This window comes from Gymnogyps californianus, chromosome 1, assembly GCF_018139145.2.
Source record: "Gymnogyps californianus isolate 813 chromosome 1, ASM1813914v2, whole genome shotgun sequence".
NCBI classification, from domain to species: Eukaryota; Metazoa; Chordata; class Aves; order Accipitriformes; family Cathartidae; genus Gymnogyps; species Gymnogyps californianus.
Genome location: NC_059471.1, coordinates 179,971,781 through 179,996,415, shown reverse-complemented (window position 1 = coordinate 179,996,415; position 24,635 = coordinate 179,971,781). Strand labels below are relative to the sequence as shown.

At 42.5% G+C, this 24,635-nt stretch overlaps 1 protein-coding gene across 2 annotated transcripts; it reads left to right on the top strand.

Annotated features, from left to right (window-relative positions):
* The first annotated feature begins 207 nt into the window (after window positions 1-207).
* DYRK2 (dual specificity tyrosine phosphorylation regulated kinase 2) lies at window positions 208-15,568 on the top strand. Of its 2 annotated transcripts, XM_050914278.1 has the most exons (3): window positions 208-353; window positions 1,165-1,301; window positions 9,814-15,568. In XM_050914278.1, the coding sequence occupies exons 1-3, from the start codon at window positions 299-301 to the stop codon at window positions 11,413-11,415; spliced, it is 1,794 nt and encodes a 597-aa protein (XP_050770235.1). In that variant the 5' UTR covers window positions 208-298; the 3' UTR covers window positions 11,416-15,568. The 2 variants fall into 2 exon arrangements, with proteins under 2 accessions (XP_050770235.1, XP_050770244.1); XM_050914287.1 differs by lacking the exon at window positions 1,165-1,301 and having other exon boundaries at window positions 294-353.
* Window positions 15,569-24,635: the final 9,067 nt, after the last annotated feature.

Sequence of the window (24,635 nt, the reverse complement as noted above, 5' to 3'; positions counted from 1 at the left end):
GACCGGGGCGACCGGGGCGGGGGCGGGGGAGGTGATGAGCTTGGGCCGGGGGCTGCGGCGGCGGCGCGGCTGCTGCTGCTGCTGCGGCTGCTGCGGCTGCTGCGGCGGCGGGAGGCGACGGCGGGCCGTTGGAGGGTCTGTCCGGCCGGCCCGAGGCCAGGGGGATGCAGCGGAGGACGTGTCTGGGTCTGGGTGTAGCTGATCGGAGAAGAGAGGCAGCCGCCGACCGGAGAGGCCGAGGAGCAGCGGAGGAGAGCCACCCTGACATGCCTTTTCCTCTCCCTCCTCTCCAGCGGCCATGTTAACCAGAAAACCCTCAGCTAGCGCCGCCGCTGGTGCTGCCTACCCAGCCGGTAAGGAGAGGGCGGCCGCGATCGCCACCGCGCCGGGCTGCGGGATCCCCGCGCCGACCCTGCCGCGCTGGGCCGGGCCGGGCTGGGCCGTGCGGCGCGGGGAGGGGAGGGGAGCGGGGGGGGGGGAGAGGCTCGGGCGCCCCGCGGCTGCCCCTGCAGCTGCCGCCGCAGCGGGGCCGTGCGTGTCGGAACAATGATCCACCCTCCCCCCGGCAACCGAGCCCGGGGGGCCGGCGGGGGGCTGCGTGTTCGGCTCCGGCGTGCTGTTGTTGTGCGGGGTGGCGAGTTCGCCTCGGGGGGTGGGGTGGGGGGGTGGAAGAGAAATGACTTAGAAAAACGACCCGGGAGAAATAGGGAATCGCTGCGTTTGCCGGAGCGGCCGCGTTTGACAGGGGGCAGCGGGGCTCGTCTCCTCTTCCCGCTGCAGACTTGTGAACTCCTGGCGGGTCCCCGGCGGCGCCGGGATTTCGCCGGGCCAGACGGCTCGGTGGGGGGGGGGCCGGGCGGCCGTCCAGCCCCGAGGCGTGTGCGGGGCAGAGCCGGCTTGTTCTCCCGGTTAGGCGCCTGCCGGTGGCGGGTTAATCTCGGATGAAGGGTTTAGCCGGGCGAGCATGGGCCGCCCGCGCTATTAGCCGGATCGGTGCGTGTGTGCGCCGCGGCGGTGATTAGCTTTTAATGGCTTCTGCCTGAAGCAAGACGGGCGGCGGTGCCGGCGAAGCACCGGGGCCGCGGGCCGCGGCCGCCCCGACGGCCGCGCTGCCTGAGGGGCCGCCGCCGCTGCCCTCCGCGCTCACCCTTCTGCTCTCCGCAGGCAGGGCAGGGGACAGCGGCCGCTCGCTGCAGTCTTCCCCGGGCACCGGAGCCGGGGTCTCCCGGGCAGGAGCTGGGACCGGCCCGCCGTCGCCCCTCGCATTGCCGCCGCTCAGGGCCAGCAACGCCTCCCACACGGTGAGCCCGGGCACGGGGCGGGGGGCCGGGGCAGGGGTGGTGGGGGGAAGAGGCGTCCGACCCCCGGGGCTTGCCGTGCCGCCGCCGCTCTCCTTTCACCGGGTGCCCCCCGCGGCGGGACCGAGCCCTCACGGGCACCCCGGGGCGGGAGAGGGCAGGGGCCCCGCCGCCGCGGGCGCCCCGTCCCGCCTAACGAGGCACTTGGTGCTTAAGCAAAGTACATCTAATTTCTGCAGACTCCGATCAAATGTGCCTGTTTGTTGTGAGACTGGGACCCTGTGACTGCACTGAGAAGCAGCTTTCTCCCTCCCCCTCCCCAGCCACCCTTGAGTCTGGTTTTGTGTCTTATTTTCAGTGACAAATTCGATCTTCCACACTTGCGTAGAGGAGCTGTTCTGGTAAATGCATTTTTTGAGATTACATTATTTTGGCAATGAGGTTAGTCACTGTGATTAAAGGGTCTCATGAACTGTGGTGAAAAATGAAGGCGGCTCTCCCCTTCTATGTCTGATTAGCTCAGGCCGATAGCTGTCTTCCCTAGAAATAGCTATCATTGTACTCGGGGACAATGATTGGATGAATCCGACTTTATTGCTGCAGTAGTTTACCTAAAGAAATAAGCACTGATGGCATGAAAAGGATGTTATTTTCCGGTTCTGTGATATCTCACATTATCTCCCACTCCTAGTTAATCTACTAGGAATGAAACTTCCCAAGTATGCCACTATATATGGATGAGAGAGGGTATCTCTGTCCTGAAGGCATGACAGAGTAGAGAGAGGGGTCTATATGCTGTCGTGTTAACACTAAATATCTGAAATTTTTATTGCATACATTTCCTTTTAAATTATGAAAGATTTCATACTGACCCTGAAAGGCATTGATGGCATACTTTTCTTAGAATTAATGAGTTCTTCATGGATACTCACATACTATCTTTGTAAACATATGGCAGAGCTTTAAATGGTAATGTGATTATGGGCTAGTGGAAGGTGAAACTATGCATTTAGATATTAGTATTTCACTGACTTTCTATGTAGCTTCGGGGGTAAAAGCATCTTATTCAAATCCATTTATAGAAAGAATTGGCTTAAATTAAAAAAAATCAGTATATGTAGGATATTCTCAAAAGGAATGATGAATATTCTGCAAATTCAAGGTGGAGCTGCATACTTGAGATCAACATCATTGTATATTTATGTAGCTAGGGTATATATCTGAAGTGTTCATTAGTATCAAAGGCCAATCTTTCCACATTTGTATACCAGTTAAGTGCTGGTTGATTTTAGAGTTGGGGCAGCAGCTTAATTTTTTTATAAAAACAGAAAAGAAGGAACATAGTACAAACAGCCTGGACACCAATCATGAAACTGCACGTACAGATGGGCCCACAAATAACAGGGGCCCACATGTAGTGGAGCCCAGACTTAATTTAGGATTGTGAAAGCATGGAGGTCCAGCTGTATATCTGGGACTACTTACTAATTTTGGAAGTACAGAACTTTGGTATTTTTATACATAGATTTATATGTGTATGTGTGTGTATTATATATAGTGTCTGAGCATATATACATACATATATAAAGATGAAGTCTTTAGGAAAGCATGCAAGGGGTGTTCAAGTGTTACATTTCTGTGTTTCGAGTATTTTTATACACATATTGTTGTGTATGTATGCATATGTTTATATATAGCATATATGTCTGTGTGTATATATAGACATAGAGATGAAATAGGGAAGCACACCAGGATGATCAAGCATTATATTGCTGTGTTTCGTGTCCCTCTAGATTCTGACTGTTGCAAACTCTGCCTTTCCTTTGTCATACAGAGCCTACTCTATAGTATTTATTTAGCCTTGGGTACTATTACAGAAATACCTCAGACTGCCTTCCTGAATTTTGTAGGTGGTTATTTTGTGGTTGGCTAACATAACTTTTTGCGGTAAGGATCAGATGTGACATCAGAATGCTGGCTTTTAACCTAAAAAAAAAAAGGGGGGGGGGCTATATATGTTATGTGATCTTTCTATAAACTTCAGGCCTACTGACCTCAGCTGACACTGACTGATTGAAACCATTGGTTTTGCATCCCACTACTTCCTCCAATCAGACCTATTTAAAACGGAACATTTCAGTTTTCTTAAACCATTTTCCTTCTTTGTGTTCATTTGCTTATTCCGTTTTCATCCCTGCTGTATCTGTGTGACTTCTGTAATAGGTAAAAATTAGGAGTATTTGTGTTTCAAACTTTCAGAAGGTATAGTTTGCTTAAGTGGTTGAACTTGCTGGTGGCTGGATGTAAGCGTCTGCATTGTATATACACTAGTTGTGAAGAGAGACTGAGATTGAAGTTAGGTTTTTGTTTAAGCTAAAAAGTTTTTCTTTCAGTTCAGACAGAGAAGAAATCTACCACTACCTGCCATATTTCTTGCAGTGGTGAGTTGTGTGATCTAGCCTCTAGTGAAACTGTGGTCTCCTACTTTCAAGTGAAGTTCATTGTTTGGTAGAATATAGTAGCATGGGTAGAAGCCGGGAAGATGCTGTTTTACACAGGCTTCATGTAACAGGGCAGAGGTTTTGGCTGCAGTGTCTGCAATCACAGCAACCTTTATTGCTAAGCAGGCTGTTGTGTCTTGTACCAGGGAAAGGTTTTGTTTATGTTTTAAAAAAATTGTGGCTTCATCCTGGGCTTACTTGTGTCTGCTTCCATCCCTGACTATCTTTTTGGCTCATGGTGGAAAACATGAACCCATTTCCAACCTCTTGTGCTCTTCATTTTCCTCTCCAAAGTCATTGCTTTCTCTTCTGAAGCCTTAAGTTCTTGCCTTGATGATTGGAACCTTTTTCCATTCACTCTCTCCTGTTTCATTGTGGTGTTCTTACATCCACTTGACATGCTGCAGTAGAGATTATCTTGCTTGCCTGCTGCTCTGCTCGTGTAAATCCCCACCCATCTGTGAGTCCCTCTCCCAGCCTCTTGTCTCTGTCTTCTGCCTACCTCCATCTCTGTTCTTTCTTATTTGGCACGTATCCCTGCATTCTGCACTCTTCCTGTTTCTCTTGCAGTAAAGCAGTCTTAATCTTTTTCTCCTCCTGTCTAGTACTGTAACAACAACCCTTTGACAGTGCATGATTCAGTGCCCTCCCTCTTCAAGCCCTTTCTAAGATTTCCCTACAGCAAGGCTGTTTTCTTTTGCCATCAGGGATGAATGTCTATCCATATAGTTTTGCATCAGTCATTCAGTCTTAATCTTAAAAATTTTAAATTTAAAAATTTTTAAAAACTAATTTACATTGTAATGGAACAGAGATTCCCGGACTCTCTTAATATGACGATCTGGTGGGTCACATGCTGCAAATTTTTATTGTGGGCAGCTGCTTTAAAGCAGGTAAAACCAAAGAAAATACCTTCCTATTGTGGTGTTTTCATGTAATAAATTGCCACATAAATGCTGTCACGTTTCAGTGGAAATAACTATACAGTCATGACCTGGAATTTGTTATATATGGATTTCTTTTGATGTTTCTTCTTCTACATAAAACTTGAGTCTAGGGGGAATATGAAGCTATCTTAACTTTTAATGGGGGGGCTCTGAAATTTGGGTTCCAACAGTTGGTGACTGTGCTATGGGGACTGCAGTACAGCTGGACACATCTCTTGTATGTGTACACTTCAGCTTACCTGAAGGGTTCAATTTAGTGTGCACTGACTGTCCTTGTTAGTTTCAACATGTGTAATACATGCAGTGTGTCCCAGAAGTATTCAGACTTACTGCACCTGCATAATTCTGACAGGAGGAAAAAAGTTTGTGAATCAGTATCACTCTTGAGGCATAGTTCTGTCTGTGAAAATATTTGCTATATAAAGTCAAAGTTAACTTTTCAAAAAATAGGCTTATATGGACCAGATATGACAGCAGCAAAAAATCTAAATGGTGTGTTTTTTCAACAGCTCTTACTGAGCCACAAGCTCTTTAGGACAAGGACTTAGTCTTTTTTGGTGTATAAAACACATACTCATAATAAAACCATTATGATAATCCTGCATTATTGTTATCCTGCTAATTAGCAGCTATTTTTAGTTCTGAACAGAGGAATGCTGTTGAATTCATTTATCAAGAAAAAAAAGGCCTTTTGTACATTTGCTCAGGCTGTAGTCAACAAAATAGGCAGTGAAGCTGCCTGATACCGTATGCCTCTAGCATGTTAGACATGGTAGGGCTGAAACTGGCATGTTCAGAAAGACTGTAAAGAAAGGGATATATAGTGTAACATTTATTCTTTAATGAAGTTACTACTTTGGAACATTATTTCTCCCTTGTCCTCATCTGTGCAAAGCAATAGCAGATAAAGACGTCTTATTCCTGTGCGGTATTTCAGCAGGCCATTGTGATTGCTTTATTATTAAGATTCATTTTATAAACCTTTTTAGATTCTGATTGACATCAGAATCTTTCTTTCTGGGGTTTTGCTCAAAATAAAATGATAATATATAGCTGAAGTGTGTGTCTGTCTTTGATAGTTTTACAGGGTGCTAATATCACACCAAGTGACTTTTACAAAGATGGAATATGGTACAACTACATAACGTCTTGATGCTTTTGGAAGATACATTTGAGAAGAGGTGTATGCTCCAGTGATGTTCAATCCTATAGTCATAGTCTTGTAGAAGGTCTTGGAACGGACTATTGTATTGGCTGAGCGTTACCACAGAGGAATTGTCAGTGAGTTTGCTTTCTTGTTGGCAGGGTGGACTTAGTTTTATGCTACTTCTGTGTTGTTACAGGTCTGTAGTCTAAGTATAGTAAGTTACTGTTCTACTTCTGTCCCTAAACCCATTTGTGAAAACAAAACAAAAAAACCCCAAATACTCCCACCGCCCAAAAAAAAGTTTGGGGTTTTTTTGTTTTATCTGGTGTCTCTACTTCAAAGGTTAGGTTTTCGGCAAAGCCATCAGCTTGCATAAACTGAGCAAACCAAAGTTAAAGCAAAATCGTAGCAACGATTTCGGAGTTATGAAAAACTACTGAGAGAGGGAAAAAAAACATTGTGACATTTGCTGTTTTGTAATTGATGTTGCCAGAAGATTCAGGAAGATGAGTTCTTTGAGTTCAAGCTTACCTGTTATTTCAGTATGTTTTATGGAGAAATGTGTACATCAGTAAGTTTTTGAAGATGTGCGCTATAAAAATATGTAAATCTTTGAAGGTGTAGATGGGTCTGAGCACAGGCAGTAAAATATATAAGAAGTAAGCTGCATAAGTGCATGCAGGTTGTCAGCTGTGTAGGTTGTTGGTTCTGGAATTTACGGGCCCATCTGCAGAAGCAAAAGGGAGACGCGTTATAAACCTCTCAGGCTTATGGTTTCGGATGAAAGGCTGATGGAGCTTCTGTGTACCGTGAACAGTTTGGTACTGGACTAAGAAGGCTGTAGTCCTCTGTAGCTTCCCAAGCCCATTAGTTGTGGTTCAGGGAACTTAGAGCGTCACTGGTGAAGCCTGTGGAGCTTGTAAGCAGTGCAAGCCTGAACTTGACAGCAATCTCAGACACCCGGTAGTCAGAAGTAGATAGGCACAGCAAAGGGCTGCTGAGAATCCAACCCTCATCCAAGCTGGAAATAGAAGAAGATGTGGTGATTCTTGTGCAGGCAGTACCCTGAGATGAGGAAAGTCCATTTTTCATTTTGACTTTGTGGTTGTGATGTGTCTGATAGCTCTGAAACTCCTGTTGGGGTTTTTGAAAGAAGAGTGAGCTCTCTTCTCCCCCACAGCTTTTGGAATAGAGCCTGTGCTAATTTGGTGTCTTTTCTTCCACATAGAAAACCGGTGCTACTGTCTGCATCTGCATTTGCATTCCCAAGCAGCAGCTGACTGAAACTGGCAAAACCAGTCACTTCGGATTTGGGGTGAAGCTGGGATAATGCTGGTGATTTCTTTCTGCTGCTTGGGGAAAAAAAGCCAACCTGTGAGCAGCAGGAGAAACCATGAGGCTGCCTGAAGGTGCAGGAAGCAGAGCTACATGGTTTACACTTTAGAATGTGTTTGCAAACATGCTTTTAGGAAAAAGAACTGTTTAGTCCCTGTTGAGAGTGGTTAAATATTTGGGTTTTTTCCAAGCCCTGATACAAAGCAAGTAACTGAAGTTTGAAGAATTCCCCAGTACATCTATTGAAACAAGTAGTGCTTAGGAAGGGCAGACAATAGTTAATTCTGAAAACAGGTGACTCAAGTGAAAAAAAAAATTATTTCAAGATGTGAACTGTGGCAATGAGTACTTGGGTTAAGAAATTCTTAAAGATGGTTTTCTCTGCTATGCTCTTTCTTCCTCGTTGTCTGTACGTTAGTATTGTCTACTCCCAGTTTGTCCAGATATGTTCTGCTTTGTTGTTCAACCAGTGCCGCAGAAGAAACATTTGTGCCTGGAATTTCCTAGCTTGAGTACTTGTAATCTGTACAGTTACTCTGGTGCTTCATTGTGCATTTCGTACTTACGCAGTTCTGCAATACTGCATGTGCTGAACCTCCGACACATTAACTAGATCCGGTTCTTCTGAGATGCGTCATTTAGCAGCTCTTGGGGCCGAATTCTTTTTTTTTTTTTTTCAATAACTGCTGTTTATATTGAGGATCAGGGCAACCTTCAGGAAACTGCTACTGCAGTGTACTTCAAACTTGACCTGAAGGAATTCCCTGTAGGCATCATAGGCTCATTAAGTCCCCTTGATGATTTAATTCCTGGTGCTTTTGAGACATCAAACTAGGAAGGGAATTAATGTTGATATCCTGTGTATCTTCACTGTGCTTAAATGTTACAAATGTCTTTACTCTGAATTGCAATTGTGTGGTAATGCTTTCTATGAGATTGATCAAATTTGATAGTGTGAGCCCAAATTGCTCTGCAAATAAACATACACAGTCAAACTGCAATGATGAAATAAAATGGACCAGTTATTCAATGTGAGTCAAAATGGAAACAGAAGAGTAGTGAACTCAGTAGAATCAATCTCTGAGAGCTCTTGTTCTTACGTTGTGTGAGTTTCAGAGCTGCAAATTTCAAAATATTATCCAAAGGTTAAGCTGGTGTCCATCTGGCTACTCCTTGGGAACAAGTTACTGAATTTACAAAAAAATGCTTCTGCCATATCAGACTGATACCTTAACAGAAGCACAAAGTATGCTAGAGTCTGTGTTGCATATCCTGGTTTTCTCATTAGGAAGCACTTCTGCGGTTGCAGCACAGATTTCATTGCCTCATATCACAGCACACAACTGTCATTTTCTGATTTCATTTCAGCAACCTTACGTGAACAGGGAATGTGTTATCCTTAGCTGCCTAAAAAAAATAAGGTTCAGATTAAAAGTGCTCTCAACCCTGGCTTGATCATCTGTCTGACAGTATTGGTGAACTTTTGGTTACTAATTTGGCATAAATATTAAGACTAGTGAATCAGCTGGCGAGACAGCAGGGGAATTCTTCCCATGTTTGTATAAGACCAGGCAGAAGACAAACTGATTATCCTCTGCTTTAGAGCAAATGAGGAATTCTAAGTATATGCTTGTAAATTTCTTGTTTCTCCTTAAAAATAACAGGTTTTGAGCAATGGTTGTTTTCACACCCCGTACTTCCGGTGTTTCTTTGCTTGAAAATGCTGATTGCTGCTGTTTATTCCCCTGTGAAAACTGTCAAGAACAAATGTAATTTCTAAAATCAACTAATCCTTTTTTCCATTCCTTTAAAATAAAGTTACTTGTATATTCTTCAAGGCAAAGATTTTCTTTCCACTCAAGTCTGCATCAGGCCCCAAATCTTATCTTGGTTAAAAGTTACTATAAGACTGGTTTGGGAACGTGCTAAAGGATATGCTTATGCTTCGTTGATCTGCATGCTTTCCTGAATAGTGACCGTCTCAATTGCAAGCAGTAAATGGCATCTCTTGGACTTCAGAAATGTGCAGGTTCTTTTCCTCTTTGTGCATGTCACAGCACATTCCTTATTGCTTAAAATTGTATCTGGAGCTTTTGATATACAGCAAATTTAGGAACAAGTTAAAATCTTGATTTCTGAGAACAGGTGACTAGGAGAGCCTTAGCCATGTAAGTTCTAGCAGGCATTATATATTGATCTCCAGCATCAATAAAACTGCTACTATGTTCTGTAAAGTCTAATGGCCCTCAAGCATAGTTCGTGATGTTACAGGACTATTACCTTGAAGATTCCTTGGTGGAATTGTTAGCTTATCATGGTAGCACATCTGTGATTGCCCTGTTGCAAACATTTTAGAGAGTCATGAAAGTGGCATTTGAGAAACAAGGATCTAGAAAATTTAATAGCATCTAGCAGTATCACAGTATATGTGCTGTATTTTTTAGATTACCTGTAGACAGGTGACTGCTAAGAAAATACTTAGTTTTGAGGTGGTTTAGGCAGGATGGCGGATTGCAGAATGAACGGTGAAGCATAAAGTTCATGCCTTTCTTGTTAACTGGGTATGTATTTATTTTCGATTTTAGGTTGGAGGCAGTAAGCACACAATGAATGAGCACCTCCATGTTGGTAGCCATGGACAAATCCAGGTTCAGCAGCTGTTCGAAGATAATAGTAACAAGAGGACGGTTCTGACGACACAGCCGAATGGACTTACAACGCTAGGCAAATCTGGATTGCCAGTGGTTCAGGACAGACAGTCAGAGAGTGCTCACAGACGACAAGGGAGCTCCAGCTCTTTAAAATCTACAGATGGAACAGGGAAGGTGAAAGCCTCCGTTATGACACCAGAGCAGGCAATGAAGCAATACATGCAAAAATTAACAGCTTTTGAGCATCATGAGATTTTTAGCTACCCTGAAATATACTTTTTGGGTCCAAATGCAAAGAAGCGGCAAGGTGTGATTGGTGGTTCAAACAATTGCGGGTATGATGATGACCAAGGGTCTTATATACAAGTACCCCATGATCATATTGCGTACAGGTATGAAGTCCTGAAAGTTATAGGGAAAGGAAGCTTTGGGCAGGTGGTGAAGGCCTACGATCACAAGATGCATCAGCATGTGGCACTAAAAATGGTGAGAAATGAAAAACGTTTCCACCGCCAAGCTGCGGAAGAAATTAAGATCCTGGAGCATCTCCGGAAACAAGATAAGGATAACAACATGAATGTTATTCACATGTTGGAAAACTTCACATTCCGCAGCCATATCTGCATGACATTTGAATTGCTGAGCATGAACCTGTATGAATTAATAAAGAAAAACAAGTTTCAGGGCTTTAGCCTGCCTTTGGTCCGCAAGTTTGCCCACTCAATTTTACAGTGCTTGGATGCTTTGCACAAAAACAGAATCATCCACTGTGACCTTAAACCTGAGAACATTCTGTTGAAGCAACAGGGTAGAAGTGGTATTAAAGTGATTGATTTTGGCTCAAGTTGTTACGAGCATCAGCGTGTCTACACTTACATTCAGTCACGTTTTTACCGTGCACCTGAAGTCATCCTTGGTGCTCGTTATGGGATGCCCATAGATATGTGGAGCTTGGGCTGTATTCTAGCAGAGCTTCTCACCGGTTATCCACTTTTACCTGGAGAAGATGAAGGAGACCAGCTGGCTTGTATGATTGAGCTATTGGGCATGCCTTCTCCAAAACTCTTAGATTCATCCAAGCGAGCCAAAAACTTCGTGAGCTCTAAGGGTTATCCCCGCTATTGCAGCATCACAACCTTGTCTGATGGCTCTGTAATACTTAATGGTGGACGCTCTCGGAGGGGAAAACTACGTGGCCCACCAGAGAGCAGAGAATGGGGTAATGCATTAAAGGGATGTGATGATCCCCTGTTCCTTGACTTCTTAAAACAGTGTTTAGAATGGGATCCTGCTATCCGTATGACACCCAGCCAGGCTTTGCGGCATCCCTGGCTCAGGAGACGGTTGCCAAAGCCTCCAACTGGGGAAAAGGCCTCATCGAAGAGAATTACAGAGAGCACTGGTGCTATAACGTCGATTTCCAAGTTACCTCCGACTTCAAGCTCAGCTTCAAAACTGAGGACTAACTTGGCACAGATGACAGATGCCAATGGAAATATTCAGCAAAGAACAGTGTTGCCAAAACTCGTTAGCTGAGTTTGAAAAACCCAATGCTGTTAATACGAGAGATACAATGTGGCTGAGCCTTATTTGTATGAAAAAGTAGCTCAGATATACATTTTTATTTGCTCAATAACTTTATTCATTTGTATCTTTCAGCACTCATTTTAAATGTAAGAAATGTTGATTTTGTTTTTATAAAAACATGGGGACAATGCTTTAAGTTTTTATACTTATTTTTTAAAATGTTTGTCTTCTACAGTACAATTAGCCTTACTGTAACTAGTATGACACAGTAATAAACATCAGTGGCAGGCCACTGGTTACAACATGACTGTCATGCATTGCAGCGTGGTGTCAAAGGTATTAACCTTTCTCTTCCATGGTTCATATTAGGTTTCACCTGGGGTAAATTTGTAAGACTCGACCTTTTGGATTTTATGGGTATGGGTCTTGATTCTGCGAACAGTCACACCTATGCCTGACTGGACTCCAGGGAGAATACTCAAAGAAATACAGTTAAGCACCTGCAAACTTGTAATTTGAAGTGGAGCCATAGCATGTTACATTGTCATTTTCTGTATGGTAGCCTAGAGAAAGTAGTGGTATCACTGCAGTCACCTCCTGTGGAATGCTTTCTCTATTCGAAAGTAATGGTTTTTGATTAAAATGAGCATTTAAATATAATGCAAAAAATAAGAACTTCCAGGGCTAAAATGACTCTCTTACCTTGCATGCCGTGTGGTAGAGTGAGAGGAACGGGCAGTGTCAGAGAGAATGAAGATGGAAGTATGTCTGTTCCTCTAAATCTGAAAGTGACTGATGAGTTGGTAAAGCAAAATGTTGTGGACTTCATTTCAGGTATATAACATTGAGCATTCACCCTGGGCTTCTCTTCTCCCCCCCTCCGTTTTCTTTTCTCTCCTGATGTGCAGCTTGGTCTCCTTAAATCACATAGGCAGAAGTGCTCGTTCTGTCAGTTTTATACTGTAGCTTCCAGACTGTTATGCTACATGGATTTCACAGATTGCTTTTATTTCTTCTGACAGTGTTTTTCTGAGCGAGTGTGACCTCCCTGGTACATTTACACTTCAGATCAAATCTGCATGTAGGGGCAAACACTATGTTACTACATTGCTTTCTGTAAAAAAGTACTTCACCTTAGACAGCATAACTGTAGATGGAAAGATCCTCAGTGGAAAGCTTTTCAGTTGGCAGACACCATCCTAGATACCTTCTAATACAGCAGAATTATCGAAGGACAGTGAAATGGTTGGAATTTGATTTAATCTTTGGCATTTGTAGCTGGAAATTAACTTTGAAGGAACAGTTAGAGATATGTGTAGATTTGTTCACGTGTGTGTGTGCTAATGCTTGGTTTTTCTTTTTTACTTTTAACTGCATTCATGGAAGAAAGGTGGTCTTTACTGAGGAATAATATCTAGACCTATGAGAGAAATATTCACGCATTGTAGCATGTTTTCAGCAGGAACAGTTTGAAATCTAAGATCAGTATTTCATCATGTACAATGGCTGTGGTCTACCTTGGATGTATAAAACACATGAAAAGGGAATTTTAAACAAAGTAGAACATAATCTAGAAGGGTTTATTGATGTTAGAACAAGACATACTAGAATGGATTGCATTAAACCTCAATAACTTTACTATAAGCAACATTTATATGCACAGATTTTTCTGAGTTACTTGTACAAATTATGAAAAATACTTAAAGCATGGTCCCCTGAGAGGCCAAGAAAGTTTCCGGTTAAGTTCTACTTCATATTCGTTACTTTACCACTTACAGCTTAATTTGTTTGTTTGTTTGTTTGTTTGATTTATTTTTAATTTAATGTAAGACTGGGGGAGGGAGATAAATGCAAAATGACGGAATTCTCAGGAAACATATCGCTTAACTTCTTGCCAAAAAGTCAACACATAAAGAAGCTCCAAAAATAATTTCTGAGTAAAGGATGGTATTTGTTGATTGATAACTGTAAAAATTAGAGCATCAGTCAACCATTTTTCTTATTTTTTTTTAAAGAAAGATCGTTTCCTGCCTCTAGTCAAATTAAATTATTTAGTGTTAAATGTTCACAACTTTATACAATGTGTGTAAGTGCAATATGTAAACATGTATGAAATCATGTTAAAAATGAAATATAGTAATACAGCTAAGAAAAGTGGCTTTTGGAATATGAATATCCAGTAAGTTATGGTCAGTAAATTCTAAGTCTGGAAAAGAGATATATTAATTTTCATATAAGATTAACTGACTCTCATGACTGTGGGAATACAATACTGTGTATTTTTCTACAGTAATTGGGAATCTTTACTTCCTCCACCACCTACTTGGCTTTACCACTCCTTTCTACCTTAACTCTTCCTGCAAAAGTTAAGAAATAGGGATGCTTATGTTAGGGGTGGAAGAAGAATCACCTCCCTTAATATATTTTAAAGGGAACATTGATACATGTTCCTGCCTTTCGTGGCAATTTAAGGTGAAAACATTCATAGTGTTCATGGGTCATTGATGGGCTAAAACCACTAAATTTTCTTTTTCATGTAACCAGTTCTTAATGCCAATAATGCATTTATGATCCACCTTCTTCATAAATGCTACCGGAAACTTTAAGGCCAAAATATAGTGTGCAGAGCTATTTTTTTAACCCAGATACAGTGGAACTTCCTCTATACTAAAGGAGCAGCTGCATCAAGGTTTTTAAGTGATGTAGCTGCTTTTTATTGTAGCTTATTTATACCTGTAAAAACGAGCGAGGGAGGGAGGGAAAGGCCGTTGCCTCTTGCTTTGATGTGATTTTTTTCTAAGGGCTCTGATAATTAGGCTGATGGAAGTTGGCTTGGAAACAGTGCTTAGTCTCACATGTTACCATTGTCTGGGGACGTCTCAGCTATTTTCAGATTTAGTAATAGCACAGCGTTGTCTTTGGTTGCAGTCTCACTTGGCTCAGTTTCTTGCACCACTGGAGTGTTCATTACCACTTAAGTGTATTGGAACAACAGAGTGATGCAAGATGTGTAGATTAACAATAGAGGATGGCTTGTGCCCTTGGTGTTAACAATGTGCCTTTTGTTACAAATGCCGTGTTGTAGGGCATGCATCTTGGCCTCTTTAACCCTTTGAATACTGGATCGTAGGGATGAAATCTATTTTTAAATGCTATACCTGTCTTAAAACATCCTGTAGATGATCGAGGCCTTAATAGAAACAATAAGGCAATCACACTGCTAGGGTGGAGAGGACGCTCTGTTCTTGTAGTATGTCTCATTAAGGGGTTAAAGATGGCCCTTCCTCATTGGTTGTACTTCAACATCAAATTGATTTTTTTTTTAATAATTTTTTGTTATGATGACACTAGACAGAAATCAACTGTATTTGTAAAAATTTACCTCAAACTCTTTAGTTTTATAGTGTGATTTAATCCCAGGGCATTTGGTATGAACCAAAGTGCATTCCTTTTATATGTGCCTGGCTCTTATAAAGGTGGCCAGGGATTTTTACAATTTGGGTGCAAGGCACTTAAGCCACTTTTAACTTGGTGGGTGGTTTGGAGTTATAAATGACTTCATGGGAATGTTGAAAACACTTTAGACATAAGTAGCATCGGGCAATATTAGAATCTTTAGGAAAGGGTGTGCATTATTTAATGCTCTCCATTTTTTAGTATTTTTTTTCCATCAGTAATATTTGTGCTAAGTACAAAAAGAAGTCTTTTTCCAGTCAGCAAAGATTAGAATATTGCCCAGTTTAATGCTATGGTAGCATTTAAATAAAACAACATTTGTGAATTATTGTTTCTAGGGGCTTGTACATCTCTGCTACAAATTGTAATTTCTCAGTTCAACTGCTATGATTACGTCTAAGCAGTAGCTTGGGTTTTTATTGGGCAACGACTTAGACACGTGACTGTAATATGCTGCAACTGTGTGTACTCAAAACGTGAAAAACGACTGAATGTGGACTGTGTATATATGTATGTATAATTTTCTGTGAGATGCTGCTGTTGCCACTTAACATTAAAGATGTTGTAGTGGGTTTTAATCCTAGTGGCCAGTTTTATGATACTGTATGTATTGTACAGCTGATGACAGGAGTTAAGACTGTTCTAGTGAATATTTGTTACATTTTATTGTTGTGGCCAGAGATCATTTCAGAATAAAATTTTATGTCCTACTTTACTTCTCTCCACTGTAGTTTGGGTTTTTTTCTGGTTGAAAAGAGAGCCCTCGGAGTGCTGGCATTTCTTAAACATGGAAAGGCCTTCTCCTAGCCTGCTGAAGTCAATGCCAGCAGTGCCTTTGTCCCCCAGCATGCATACTGGTATCTGTATATAGTAATTACCCCTTGCTGGAGGATGACTTTGCTGCTGCTTTATGTGTCTTGACGGCCTTGAATATTGCCCAAAGGCTGCTTTTGCCCTGAGGTTTCTAAAGTTCTTCTCAGGACTTGGAAAGTAATACGTTTTGTATTTTTATTTGCCCCATACATGAGAGGAAGCATCTTTGGCAGGAACTTTGCCTACATGGGTGTTTTAATTTTTTTTAGCTGCTTTTTAAAGATTTTTTAAAATAACAATAGATGTGATTTTATAAGAAATATTTGATTGAGAAAGGTGCAGTGTATATTCTTTTTCTTAAAACTGCTTTAAAATAGCCCAGATTTCTGCAATGATTTTTGAGTCAGACTGACTTTTCAGAACTTGTCAGACTTTGTAAAGTCCCAGGATAATGAGAACATACTACACAAAGCTGGTAGGCTAGACTGAGCTGAATTCTGTTCACATATACATCCGGAGTAATGTCACTGTTTAGTGCAGAACTGTCTTGTGAGTAATTGGCCACATTCTCTTCCTGGCAATGACGATGTACACCCAGAGCAGTTTCACCGAAAAGCTTTCTGATTCAGGTGAGCCTGGGCTGAAATCAAAGGATTTTAACTGCACTTCAGTGTCTCCTTTTCAGCATAGCTGGGAGATTCCAGAGCACAAAAACCATCAAGATTAAATACAGATAAACACAGTTTACAGCCCCAAGGAGTGGCAAGCCAAAAATTACATCTTTGTGGATTAAAGCCTATTTGTTAATTACTGTGTTCTTTTCAGGACAAAGGCTTTTTTTTTTTTTTAAGTTAGTTTAGCTTTTTTTATGGATTTTTTTTCCTTCTAATCTGTCTCTCACCTTCTCCTCCAGCCATCTATCCCTCTTGCCAACTCTTGTACACTTCTGTCACATCTGTTTTTTCCTTTGAAGAAGGGTAGGGGCCATCTAACCTGATTTCAGTTGTCTGGAAGTTGGGTTTTGGCCTGTGCCGTTTGCTAAGACTCCCAGTAGCTGGTGGGGAAACTGCGTTGCCCCCTGCCAGCACTGCTCCCTTCCCTGGTCTCTAACGGAGAGCTCGGATCCCTGTCTAAAATGGGGGCCTCGGAATCCCACCCTGAATGATGGTCTGTATCTGCTGTTATCTCCACAGTACTTCCTGTGGCGAAGAAATTGTGGCTTCCTTTGGATGGCAGCTGTGCATCTCTTGTTTTTACAGCAAATCAAGTAAAGAATGCGAGAGGTGTAATTATGATCAGGTACCATGTGATTCACTTCTAGGTGCTGCTGCTTTTCTTAAAAATATCATCTTGTCCCATTTTTTTAAGATCTACTTATTGAAAGATCCAGCATGAATTTTACTGTTCCTCAGAACCTGAGAAATGAAAAAGCAGGTAAATACTAAGGGAAGTATCTGTATAGGGCTGTCTGTGGTCAGGAGCTGCTATTTAGAGGGAAAAAAAGATAGCTGTAAGGCAAATAGGCCCAAGTTAGAGGTAAGCGTGACCTTTCCTGGGTTCAGTGAACGTTCAAGAATTTCGGCAATATCAGGTTGAGATTGGGAAAGTCTTAAATGCATCTCAGTGTCTGAAAACCATTGATAACCTATTATTTCAGTGGAAAAATAGCTTTCTTTGAGAGCCTGTCATTTAAAACTGTGCTAATAATTAAAGGATAACATTAAAGGCTCTTTTCTGTAGCTAGAACTTTAAAAACATTATTATACATTTCTTTAAAAAATGTGATTTATAATGCTATTATACTGCTAGCATAGTCTTGTGTTTTATGTTTTAATGTTCCTGAAAGGAAGAACATTCCTTGTCTTTGTCTTGAGTACGTGGTGGTAGACGTCTCCCAGCCATCAGATAGGCTATAGCAGAGTAAAAGTGGCATTGATAGAACTGGTTTCTGTTCTTTCACAGAAATCCTTTGCAACTCTTGGAACTGGGGTTTCTCTGTGTCGTTTTCCTTATTTGGTTTTGTCTGTTGTTTGTTTGTTTGCTTGTTCATTTGTTTGTTTTTAAGAAGTGCTTTCCAGCCTCTGGCTGTTGTGAGTCTTGGATCTCTGCTGACTGTCAAGCACTTCAGGATAGGGAGTACTGCAAAAATAATGTTTCTTTAGCTTTTTCCCAACAATAAACAGAAAGTCTACCTTCGTACCAAAGACAGGGAATGCACATTCACCTCCAGCTGCTGGGTTCCAGTCTCCACACCAGCCGTTAACCTTGTTCTTTAACTTATGCATGAAGTTCACCAGAAATGCCAAGTGCTGCAGAATGAAATGGCTTGTGTCCATCACTTTGAGGGGGAAAAAGAAACTACAAAAGCAAGGTCATGACATCTTTTTGGAGAAAGTTTGGGATATAGCTGGAGCTAGGGAGAGGTTCTGCTGAGAAGTTCTTGGGCTGGGAGCTCTACATGACACCCTGGGAGGTGGCAAACGCGGTGTTCCTGCTAACAGAGTGGGAACTGTTTTCCGTTTTTTGTAGACTGTGTTTTCATTGCTTTGCTTTGGTTTGGTTATCTGCAAGCTGGACATGACTATGCATATTTTATGTACCTAAAGATACTGTCTGGAGCAGCTGCAAACAGTGAAGTATTACTTTATAACTAACATATCGGCGCTGGGAAAACCAGAGGTTCTCATTCAGAGACTGTCTGACCTGACAGTGCCCTGTGCATAGCACCCACAGAGCTCATACAAGACTGTCTAAATGCAAAGCATTGCAGTGAAGTATTAAACCTTGATTAAACATAATGTGTGAGAGAAGTGTCCACCAGGCAGAAAAGCAAAGGAATTGACAATTGTATTATAAAGACTTTTGGGCAAACTCAGTTTTCAAGTATAGTATTGATTTATTTAATAAGACTTCTTTAATTTAATAAAAATGATCTGAATAAAGAGATAATATTAAGATTTTTATTTCAGCTTCAGTGTGGCAGTAAAAATTCCACATTTGATTTCCCCCCCCCCCCCCCCGAGTGTGTTGGGTGCTCGCAGACACTACAAATAAACTTTGCTCAAGCCATCTAGGTATAGAGATCTACTCTAATATCATCTCCTGACAAATGAGTAGGACCTAAAATTAAAGAATATGTGTACAACATACATATGTATGTATGTACGTGTGTACATATATATATATGATTCTTGGAAAAACAAAACCAAAAACTCTGCAGGCATTCTTTGTAGTGCTTTACAAAGAGAAGAGATGTGGCTTCGTTTTCCCTTTGCCTCTCTGAAGGTTCAGTATAAGCCCAGCATCTTTGCGTTACGCACATGTCAAAGCCAGCTCTCACCGCTGGAGTCCCTGTTTCACTGGCGGGATGCACAGCACGAAGCTCAGCTTTCCTGCTGGAGGCAGAGGGTGCTTGGTGAGCAGGAGGCGGGTGTCACCCCAACGACAGGCGGTCTTTGTCACTTTTTCCGCAGTGGACCTTCAGCAGTGGGAGAGGTGTCTTGTAGCTTACCCTGCTTGGCAACTGAAATTTCTCCTTTGGGATTAAAGCTTGAGTCCATGTGCTTAGACTGGGTTGATAAACTTCAGCTGAGAAAGAAATCCTGAGGCCAAGGCAACGTTTGTAAAGCCCACAACTAGAATAAAAATGGATTTCTAAGCATCCCAGTACTCGTCACATTCAACTGTGACACTTCCAAAATGGCCTCTAAGATTTGAAAGACCTTTCCAAAGGTCTGTGCAGAGACAGCTTTGCCCAGGACGTCCCTGGGCTGGTGGCCCTGCTTACCCTGCACACAGGTGGCGGTGCCTCTGGCTCCCCTGCGAGGCTGGCACTCCTCACGAGCTTCCAGCACTTCTGGCTTCCTCAGGGTACAAAGAGCACTTCGTGGACAAAAAAAAAAAAGAGGTGTTGCTAAGGAGAAACTAAACATTTGTGTATCAAGGGCACTGCACGCTAGCAACGGGACGTTGCGCTGCTATTTGCCTGGGTGTCAGTCCTGTGAGCTGTTTTGCCCCACTGGACCTGCTCCTCCACAGACACCTCCCAGGCCTGCCAGCACCGATCTGTCCGCCATGTTGGGGTGGACCAGCAGGCCTCATTCCTCCCGAGCTAGCCTGTCACTGCCCACAGCTCCGCCTGCAAATCACTTGCCAAAGGCAGTGAACTGCTAGTACGGTGCTTTCAAGGTGAAGTTGCTGCCATAGGGTACCCAGCAAGGTCTCCCATCCCACCGGTAGGAGCTGGCCCGAGAGCGGGCTGTGCCCAGGAGCTGCGCACGTGTGCGAGGGCGGCACTGGCCCTGCTCCCCGCGGGGTGCTCCTGTCCCTAAGGGTGTGTGCGGGGCAGGGACGCTTCCCCTGTCCTTTCCTGCATGGCAGAACCGAAGGGTGATGTTCAAGTAATGCTCTCTCACACTGCAGGAAGAGGAAAGTGCTCCCTACCCCAGGACGGGTAGCATCAGGCAAAGCAGCTTAGCGCTTGTCAGGGTGGGATGGGAGGAGGCTGTAACACACTGTACTGCTGGCACGGGGCAGGGGGGGAATGTTTCCAATCGTCAGCGTTTGCAGATGGCCTGTCTTAATTAGCTTTGACAAGTACCTAAGTTGCTGTAAGTTACACCACAAATGGGATCCTGAAGCTTTCCTTTTTTGTCACTTTAAAGTTTTTCCCTCCTCCTGGTACAACATTTCCATTTTTCTTTCCATGTAAGGCTCTTGAGAAGAAATGAGATCTTTGCGTAGCTGAGGAGCTCTATTTTGATTGACTAAATGATTTATAATTAGCAGGTAGTTCCTGCCAGTGCTCTTCATATGTTGATTGAGAATTGCCTGCAGCAAATCAATGCAGGCAGAGCTACCAGAAAGGAACGCTGATGTCTTCTCACAGCAGATACCTTTCAACCCCAAATTTCCTCCTTCCTCTGGTACTGACTCAGACAAATTATCTTTATGGCCAATGACTCTACAGGAGTTACAGGGTTGCACTCCAAGGGCCTTCAGTGAAATACTTACTCGTGCAGTTATTTATGATCTATTGTGTGGGAGTAGCGATGCTGGTAGCCTTTTCAGAGCCTGTGAATGAAATGTGCGTGAAATCAAGCTGAAGGCAAGTGTGCCTCTGCCTTTGATGGATGTGAAGCAGAAACCTTTCCCCGCCTGGTAGAAGCCACTTGGCCTGCTTGCCAAAAAGGTGGCTCTGGGGTGGGCTCACTTGGGCAAGATTAGAAACAGGAAAGAGACGGCTGCTATGGGGCTTTGAGGAGATACAAATGTAGGGGTTTTTTTTTTCTCCTCTGACAAAACTATGGCATAACAGGCACCTGGGACGTTCTGAGCGGGAAGGAGCTGGGCACATAATCCATCCCCGGCTATAGCAGAGGGTCAAGATAAGACTGTTTGTTCCCACTTTCTTGGTTTTCCCTTGCCTGAGGTGGGTCTGGCAGTGTTGGGCAGACAAACTCCCCTTTTGGCCAGGAAATCCTCATGAGCCAGCCTCTCCATAGATGGGCAGGTTGGAGTGACAGGGAGCATGGTGCAAAGGAAGGGCAATAAGCAATAAACAAGGGATCACTTTTTTCCCCTCAGTAGAGTTCATTCAACTCTCTATTGCGTTTGACTTGGGTCTCGTTGCTTGAGCCATGAGCACCCTTTGTATTAAAAAAACAGATTCAAACCACATAAACTCAGGAGATTAAAAAAAAAGTTACCTGTTTATTTTTGTTTAATTGCCTTCACGGATCTCAGCTTTCAGAGTTTACATTTACATATTTCTTTTCTACCTTCCAACCATGACAACTAGAACCTTTCTAGGAGCATAGAGCCTAAGGGACACCCATTATTACAGCAGATACCATGTCATAAAATCCCTTACATAAATTTACTATTTTTCTGCTATAAAAATAGTTAGCTTACTAGCACCTACTGCTGCTGTTGGAAGACTGTTATAAACCACTGTTTCTCTGATGGTTAGAAATGTGCTTTTAGCTTAAAAATAGTTGATGACTTTTTTCATGCTCTTTGTTCTTGTGCCAGCATTATCTTATAGCTTGAATGATTCTTTAGCCCCGCTAGTATTTGGGCATGTATTTATAAAGTGTAATCGTATCCCTCTCAACCTTTCTTTTGCTAGGCTAATCCTATTAAGCTATATTTGTCTCATCAGTAAAACTGACTCCCCATTCCCATCCTACTAGGTCTCTGCACCTGTTCTAGCTTGAGTTCGGCTTTGTTAGAGCTGTGGATGGCATTCTGGTTGTGGTCCCGCCTGGGATATGTACAGTATGAAAAATACCTCCCCCTGTGCTCCGCGGTACTTCACCCAGTACATCCCAGGATTTTTCTCCTCTGTGTCACGCTGGCAGCTCAGGGCCATTCCTCAGTCCTTTGGCTGCTCCCCTGCGTCTCCTCCCTTCTGCTGCGTACAGCTGATGAGATGCAAGTTACAGCAAAATTTCTCTTGGCTGGTATCTAACTGCTTGACTTGTTCTATTAGATTTCCATCACCTTATCGTGAGAAATGAAACCCCGTGATTCTCATGAGTATATGTAATTTGAGAAGCTGGAGCTTTTAGGAAAACATTAGAAATGATGTGACTTCAAGAAAAAATAATCATATTCAGCATTCATTTTTCAAAGATATGTTTCAGGATGTGATGCAGTTGGCTCTAATCAACACTGACATATCAAGGTGTTGCTGTTACACCAAAAAAAATAGCAAAGATGTTTTGACTATTATGCTGCCAGCTCTCATGACTTCAACTGGTGTTTTTCCTTAAATCCTCGCTCCTAGAATTGTTATTATACAGTTACATTTTCTGACCTTTTACTGAAATAAAAGTTTCTAGTCTCAGAGCTGTGTCTGGAAAGAAGTATATTGTAAACCCCAAATCCGGAGAACAATTCCTATGAACTTAAAAGGAACAGATTAGAAAAGGAAAGCAGATTTAAAATCTAGACTAATGAATTTTCAGGACATGTATCAATATTGCTAAGGTTTTCTGAGTGTTCAGAGTCCTTGGTGTTATCAAAACCATGTGAAATAGTATGATTTGAAGCAAAAATCCTGGTTTTCTACACACTTAATTGAGAGTTACTTCATGGAGAGACATCAAGCCAGATGTGGTGGTACTGTTGTCCCATACCTGGCCATCTTGCATCGAAATGTCTTACACTGAGCACTCAGGTACACTGTTCTTACTCTCTTAAAAAGGCACAAAGAAGGAAGATGATAATAATAAAGTGGCTGTGGAAAATGGGGAATACATAAAATTGCTGGAGTGAATTTAGTCCCTATGAAGAACTAGTAATGAGACTGAACTTTGTGGGGCATGCTCTTATCACGGGTCATGAGAAAGCGAGATACGGGCTGGCCCCTGCCTCTGCCAATTCCCACTTCTGTGTCACTCAAAAGGGTTCCAGCTGGTGAGAGGGGTGGGATGTGCCAACTTGTGGGCTTTAGTAGGATTCACTAATGAGTTTAAGTCAAGGTTTGGAGCCGTGTCTTCAAAGGTGGTGTGTTTAGACTGTATTGACCTCTAGTGCTAGCTGTTCTGTACAATGTGCATCTCAAATGTAGGGACTTCCCTAAAAAAATCAAAGCCCACATCGATGACCAGGGAGGAAGCCTCGGTGTAAGTCTTCACTGCCCGTTCTTTTTACTTTGTTTAACAGTGAACTCCCTCCTGTACAGAAGAATGGAGTTTTCTTGCAAAGAAAGACTTCTGCTTGGGATTGTTTCTGCGCTTTCCTTCAATACAAAGTTTCCTGGACAAGCTAAGAGAATACAGGGAATGGAAAGGCAAGAAAGTATTATGGATGGCTGCTTTAAAGCTGAAAAAAACATTTTTTCAAACACTTTTTGAATATTTATTTTGAAATACTGTCAAAAGCATGAATTTTTAAGTGTTAGGTTTTGCTTTTGTTTTTCTTCCCATGCTTCACAATTTTTTCTTTCCTTTTCAGCACTCGCTCATTTTGCTACAGGAATCTGGAGAGAGGGAGAAAACAGATTAAAACTGAAAGAAGCCAGTGGAAGTCAATTTAAATGTGAAACTGAAAACACTGCAAAAATTTTGCATAGAGTTTTCATTTTCAGACACACAGAAAATTCACTGAAAAAAATTCAGTTAAACAAATGAAACAGGTTGTCGTGGTTTAACCCCAGCCAGCAACTAAGCACCACGCAGCCGCTTCCCCCTTCCCCCTCCCAGTGGGGTGAGGAGGAGGAAAGGAAAGAAAAAAAAGTAAAACTCGTGGGTTGAGATAAGAACAGTTTAATAACTAAAGTAAAATATAATACTAACAATAGTAATAATGAAATATAATAATAATAATAATAATAGTAATGAAAAGGAATATAACAAAAAAGGAGGGGGAGGAAGGGAAAACAAACAAACAAACAACCAAAAAAACCCCACCAGTGATGCACCATGCAGTTGCTCACCACCCGCTGACCGATGCCCAGTTAGTTCCCGAGCCACGATCCGCGCCGCCCGGCCAGCTCCCCCCTGTTTATATACTGGGCGTGATGTTCTATGGTATGGAATACCCCTTTGGCTAGTTCAGGTCAGCTGTCCTGGCTCTGCTCCCTCCCAGCTTCTTGCACACCTGCTTGCTGGCAGAGCATGGGAAACTGAAAAGTCCTTGGCTTAAGATAAGCGCTACTTAGCAACAACTAAAACATCAGCGTGTTATCAACATCATTCTCACACTAAATCCAAAACACAGCACTGTACCAGCTACTAAAAAGAAAGTTAACTCTGTCCCAGCTGAAACCAGGACACAGGTCTACATGTGGATTTTCTGTACACAGAGGTTTTGTCTGACTAAAACTCCCATCCTACGAAGATTTTATTGCCTGTTTAGCTTAATATACATAAACATTTATTATTGCCAGGATGGATTAGAAGTCATGTTCAAAGGGCTTCTGTGAAGATTTTAATTCCTCTGAGATCTAACAA

Excerpts from the sequence above, each read along its gene's own strand:
- DYRK2 (XM_050914278.1), top strand. The coding sequence starts at position 299 with ATGTTAACCAGAAAACCCTCAGCTAGCGCCGCCGCTGGTGCTGCCTAC. Across the intron at positions 354-1,164 it reads TGGTGCTGCCTACCCAGCCG|GCAGGGCAGGGGACAGCGGC; the intron begins GTAAGGAGAGGG and ends TGCTCTCCGCAG. Across the intron at positions 1,302-9,813 it reads CCAGCAACGCCTCCCACACG|GTTGGAGGCAGTAAGCACAC; the intron begins GTGAGCCCGGGC and ends TTTCGATTTTAG.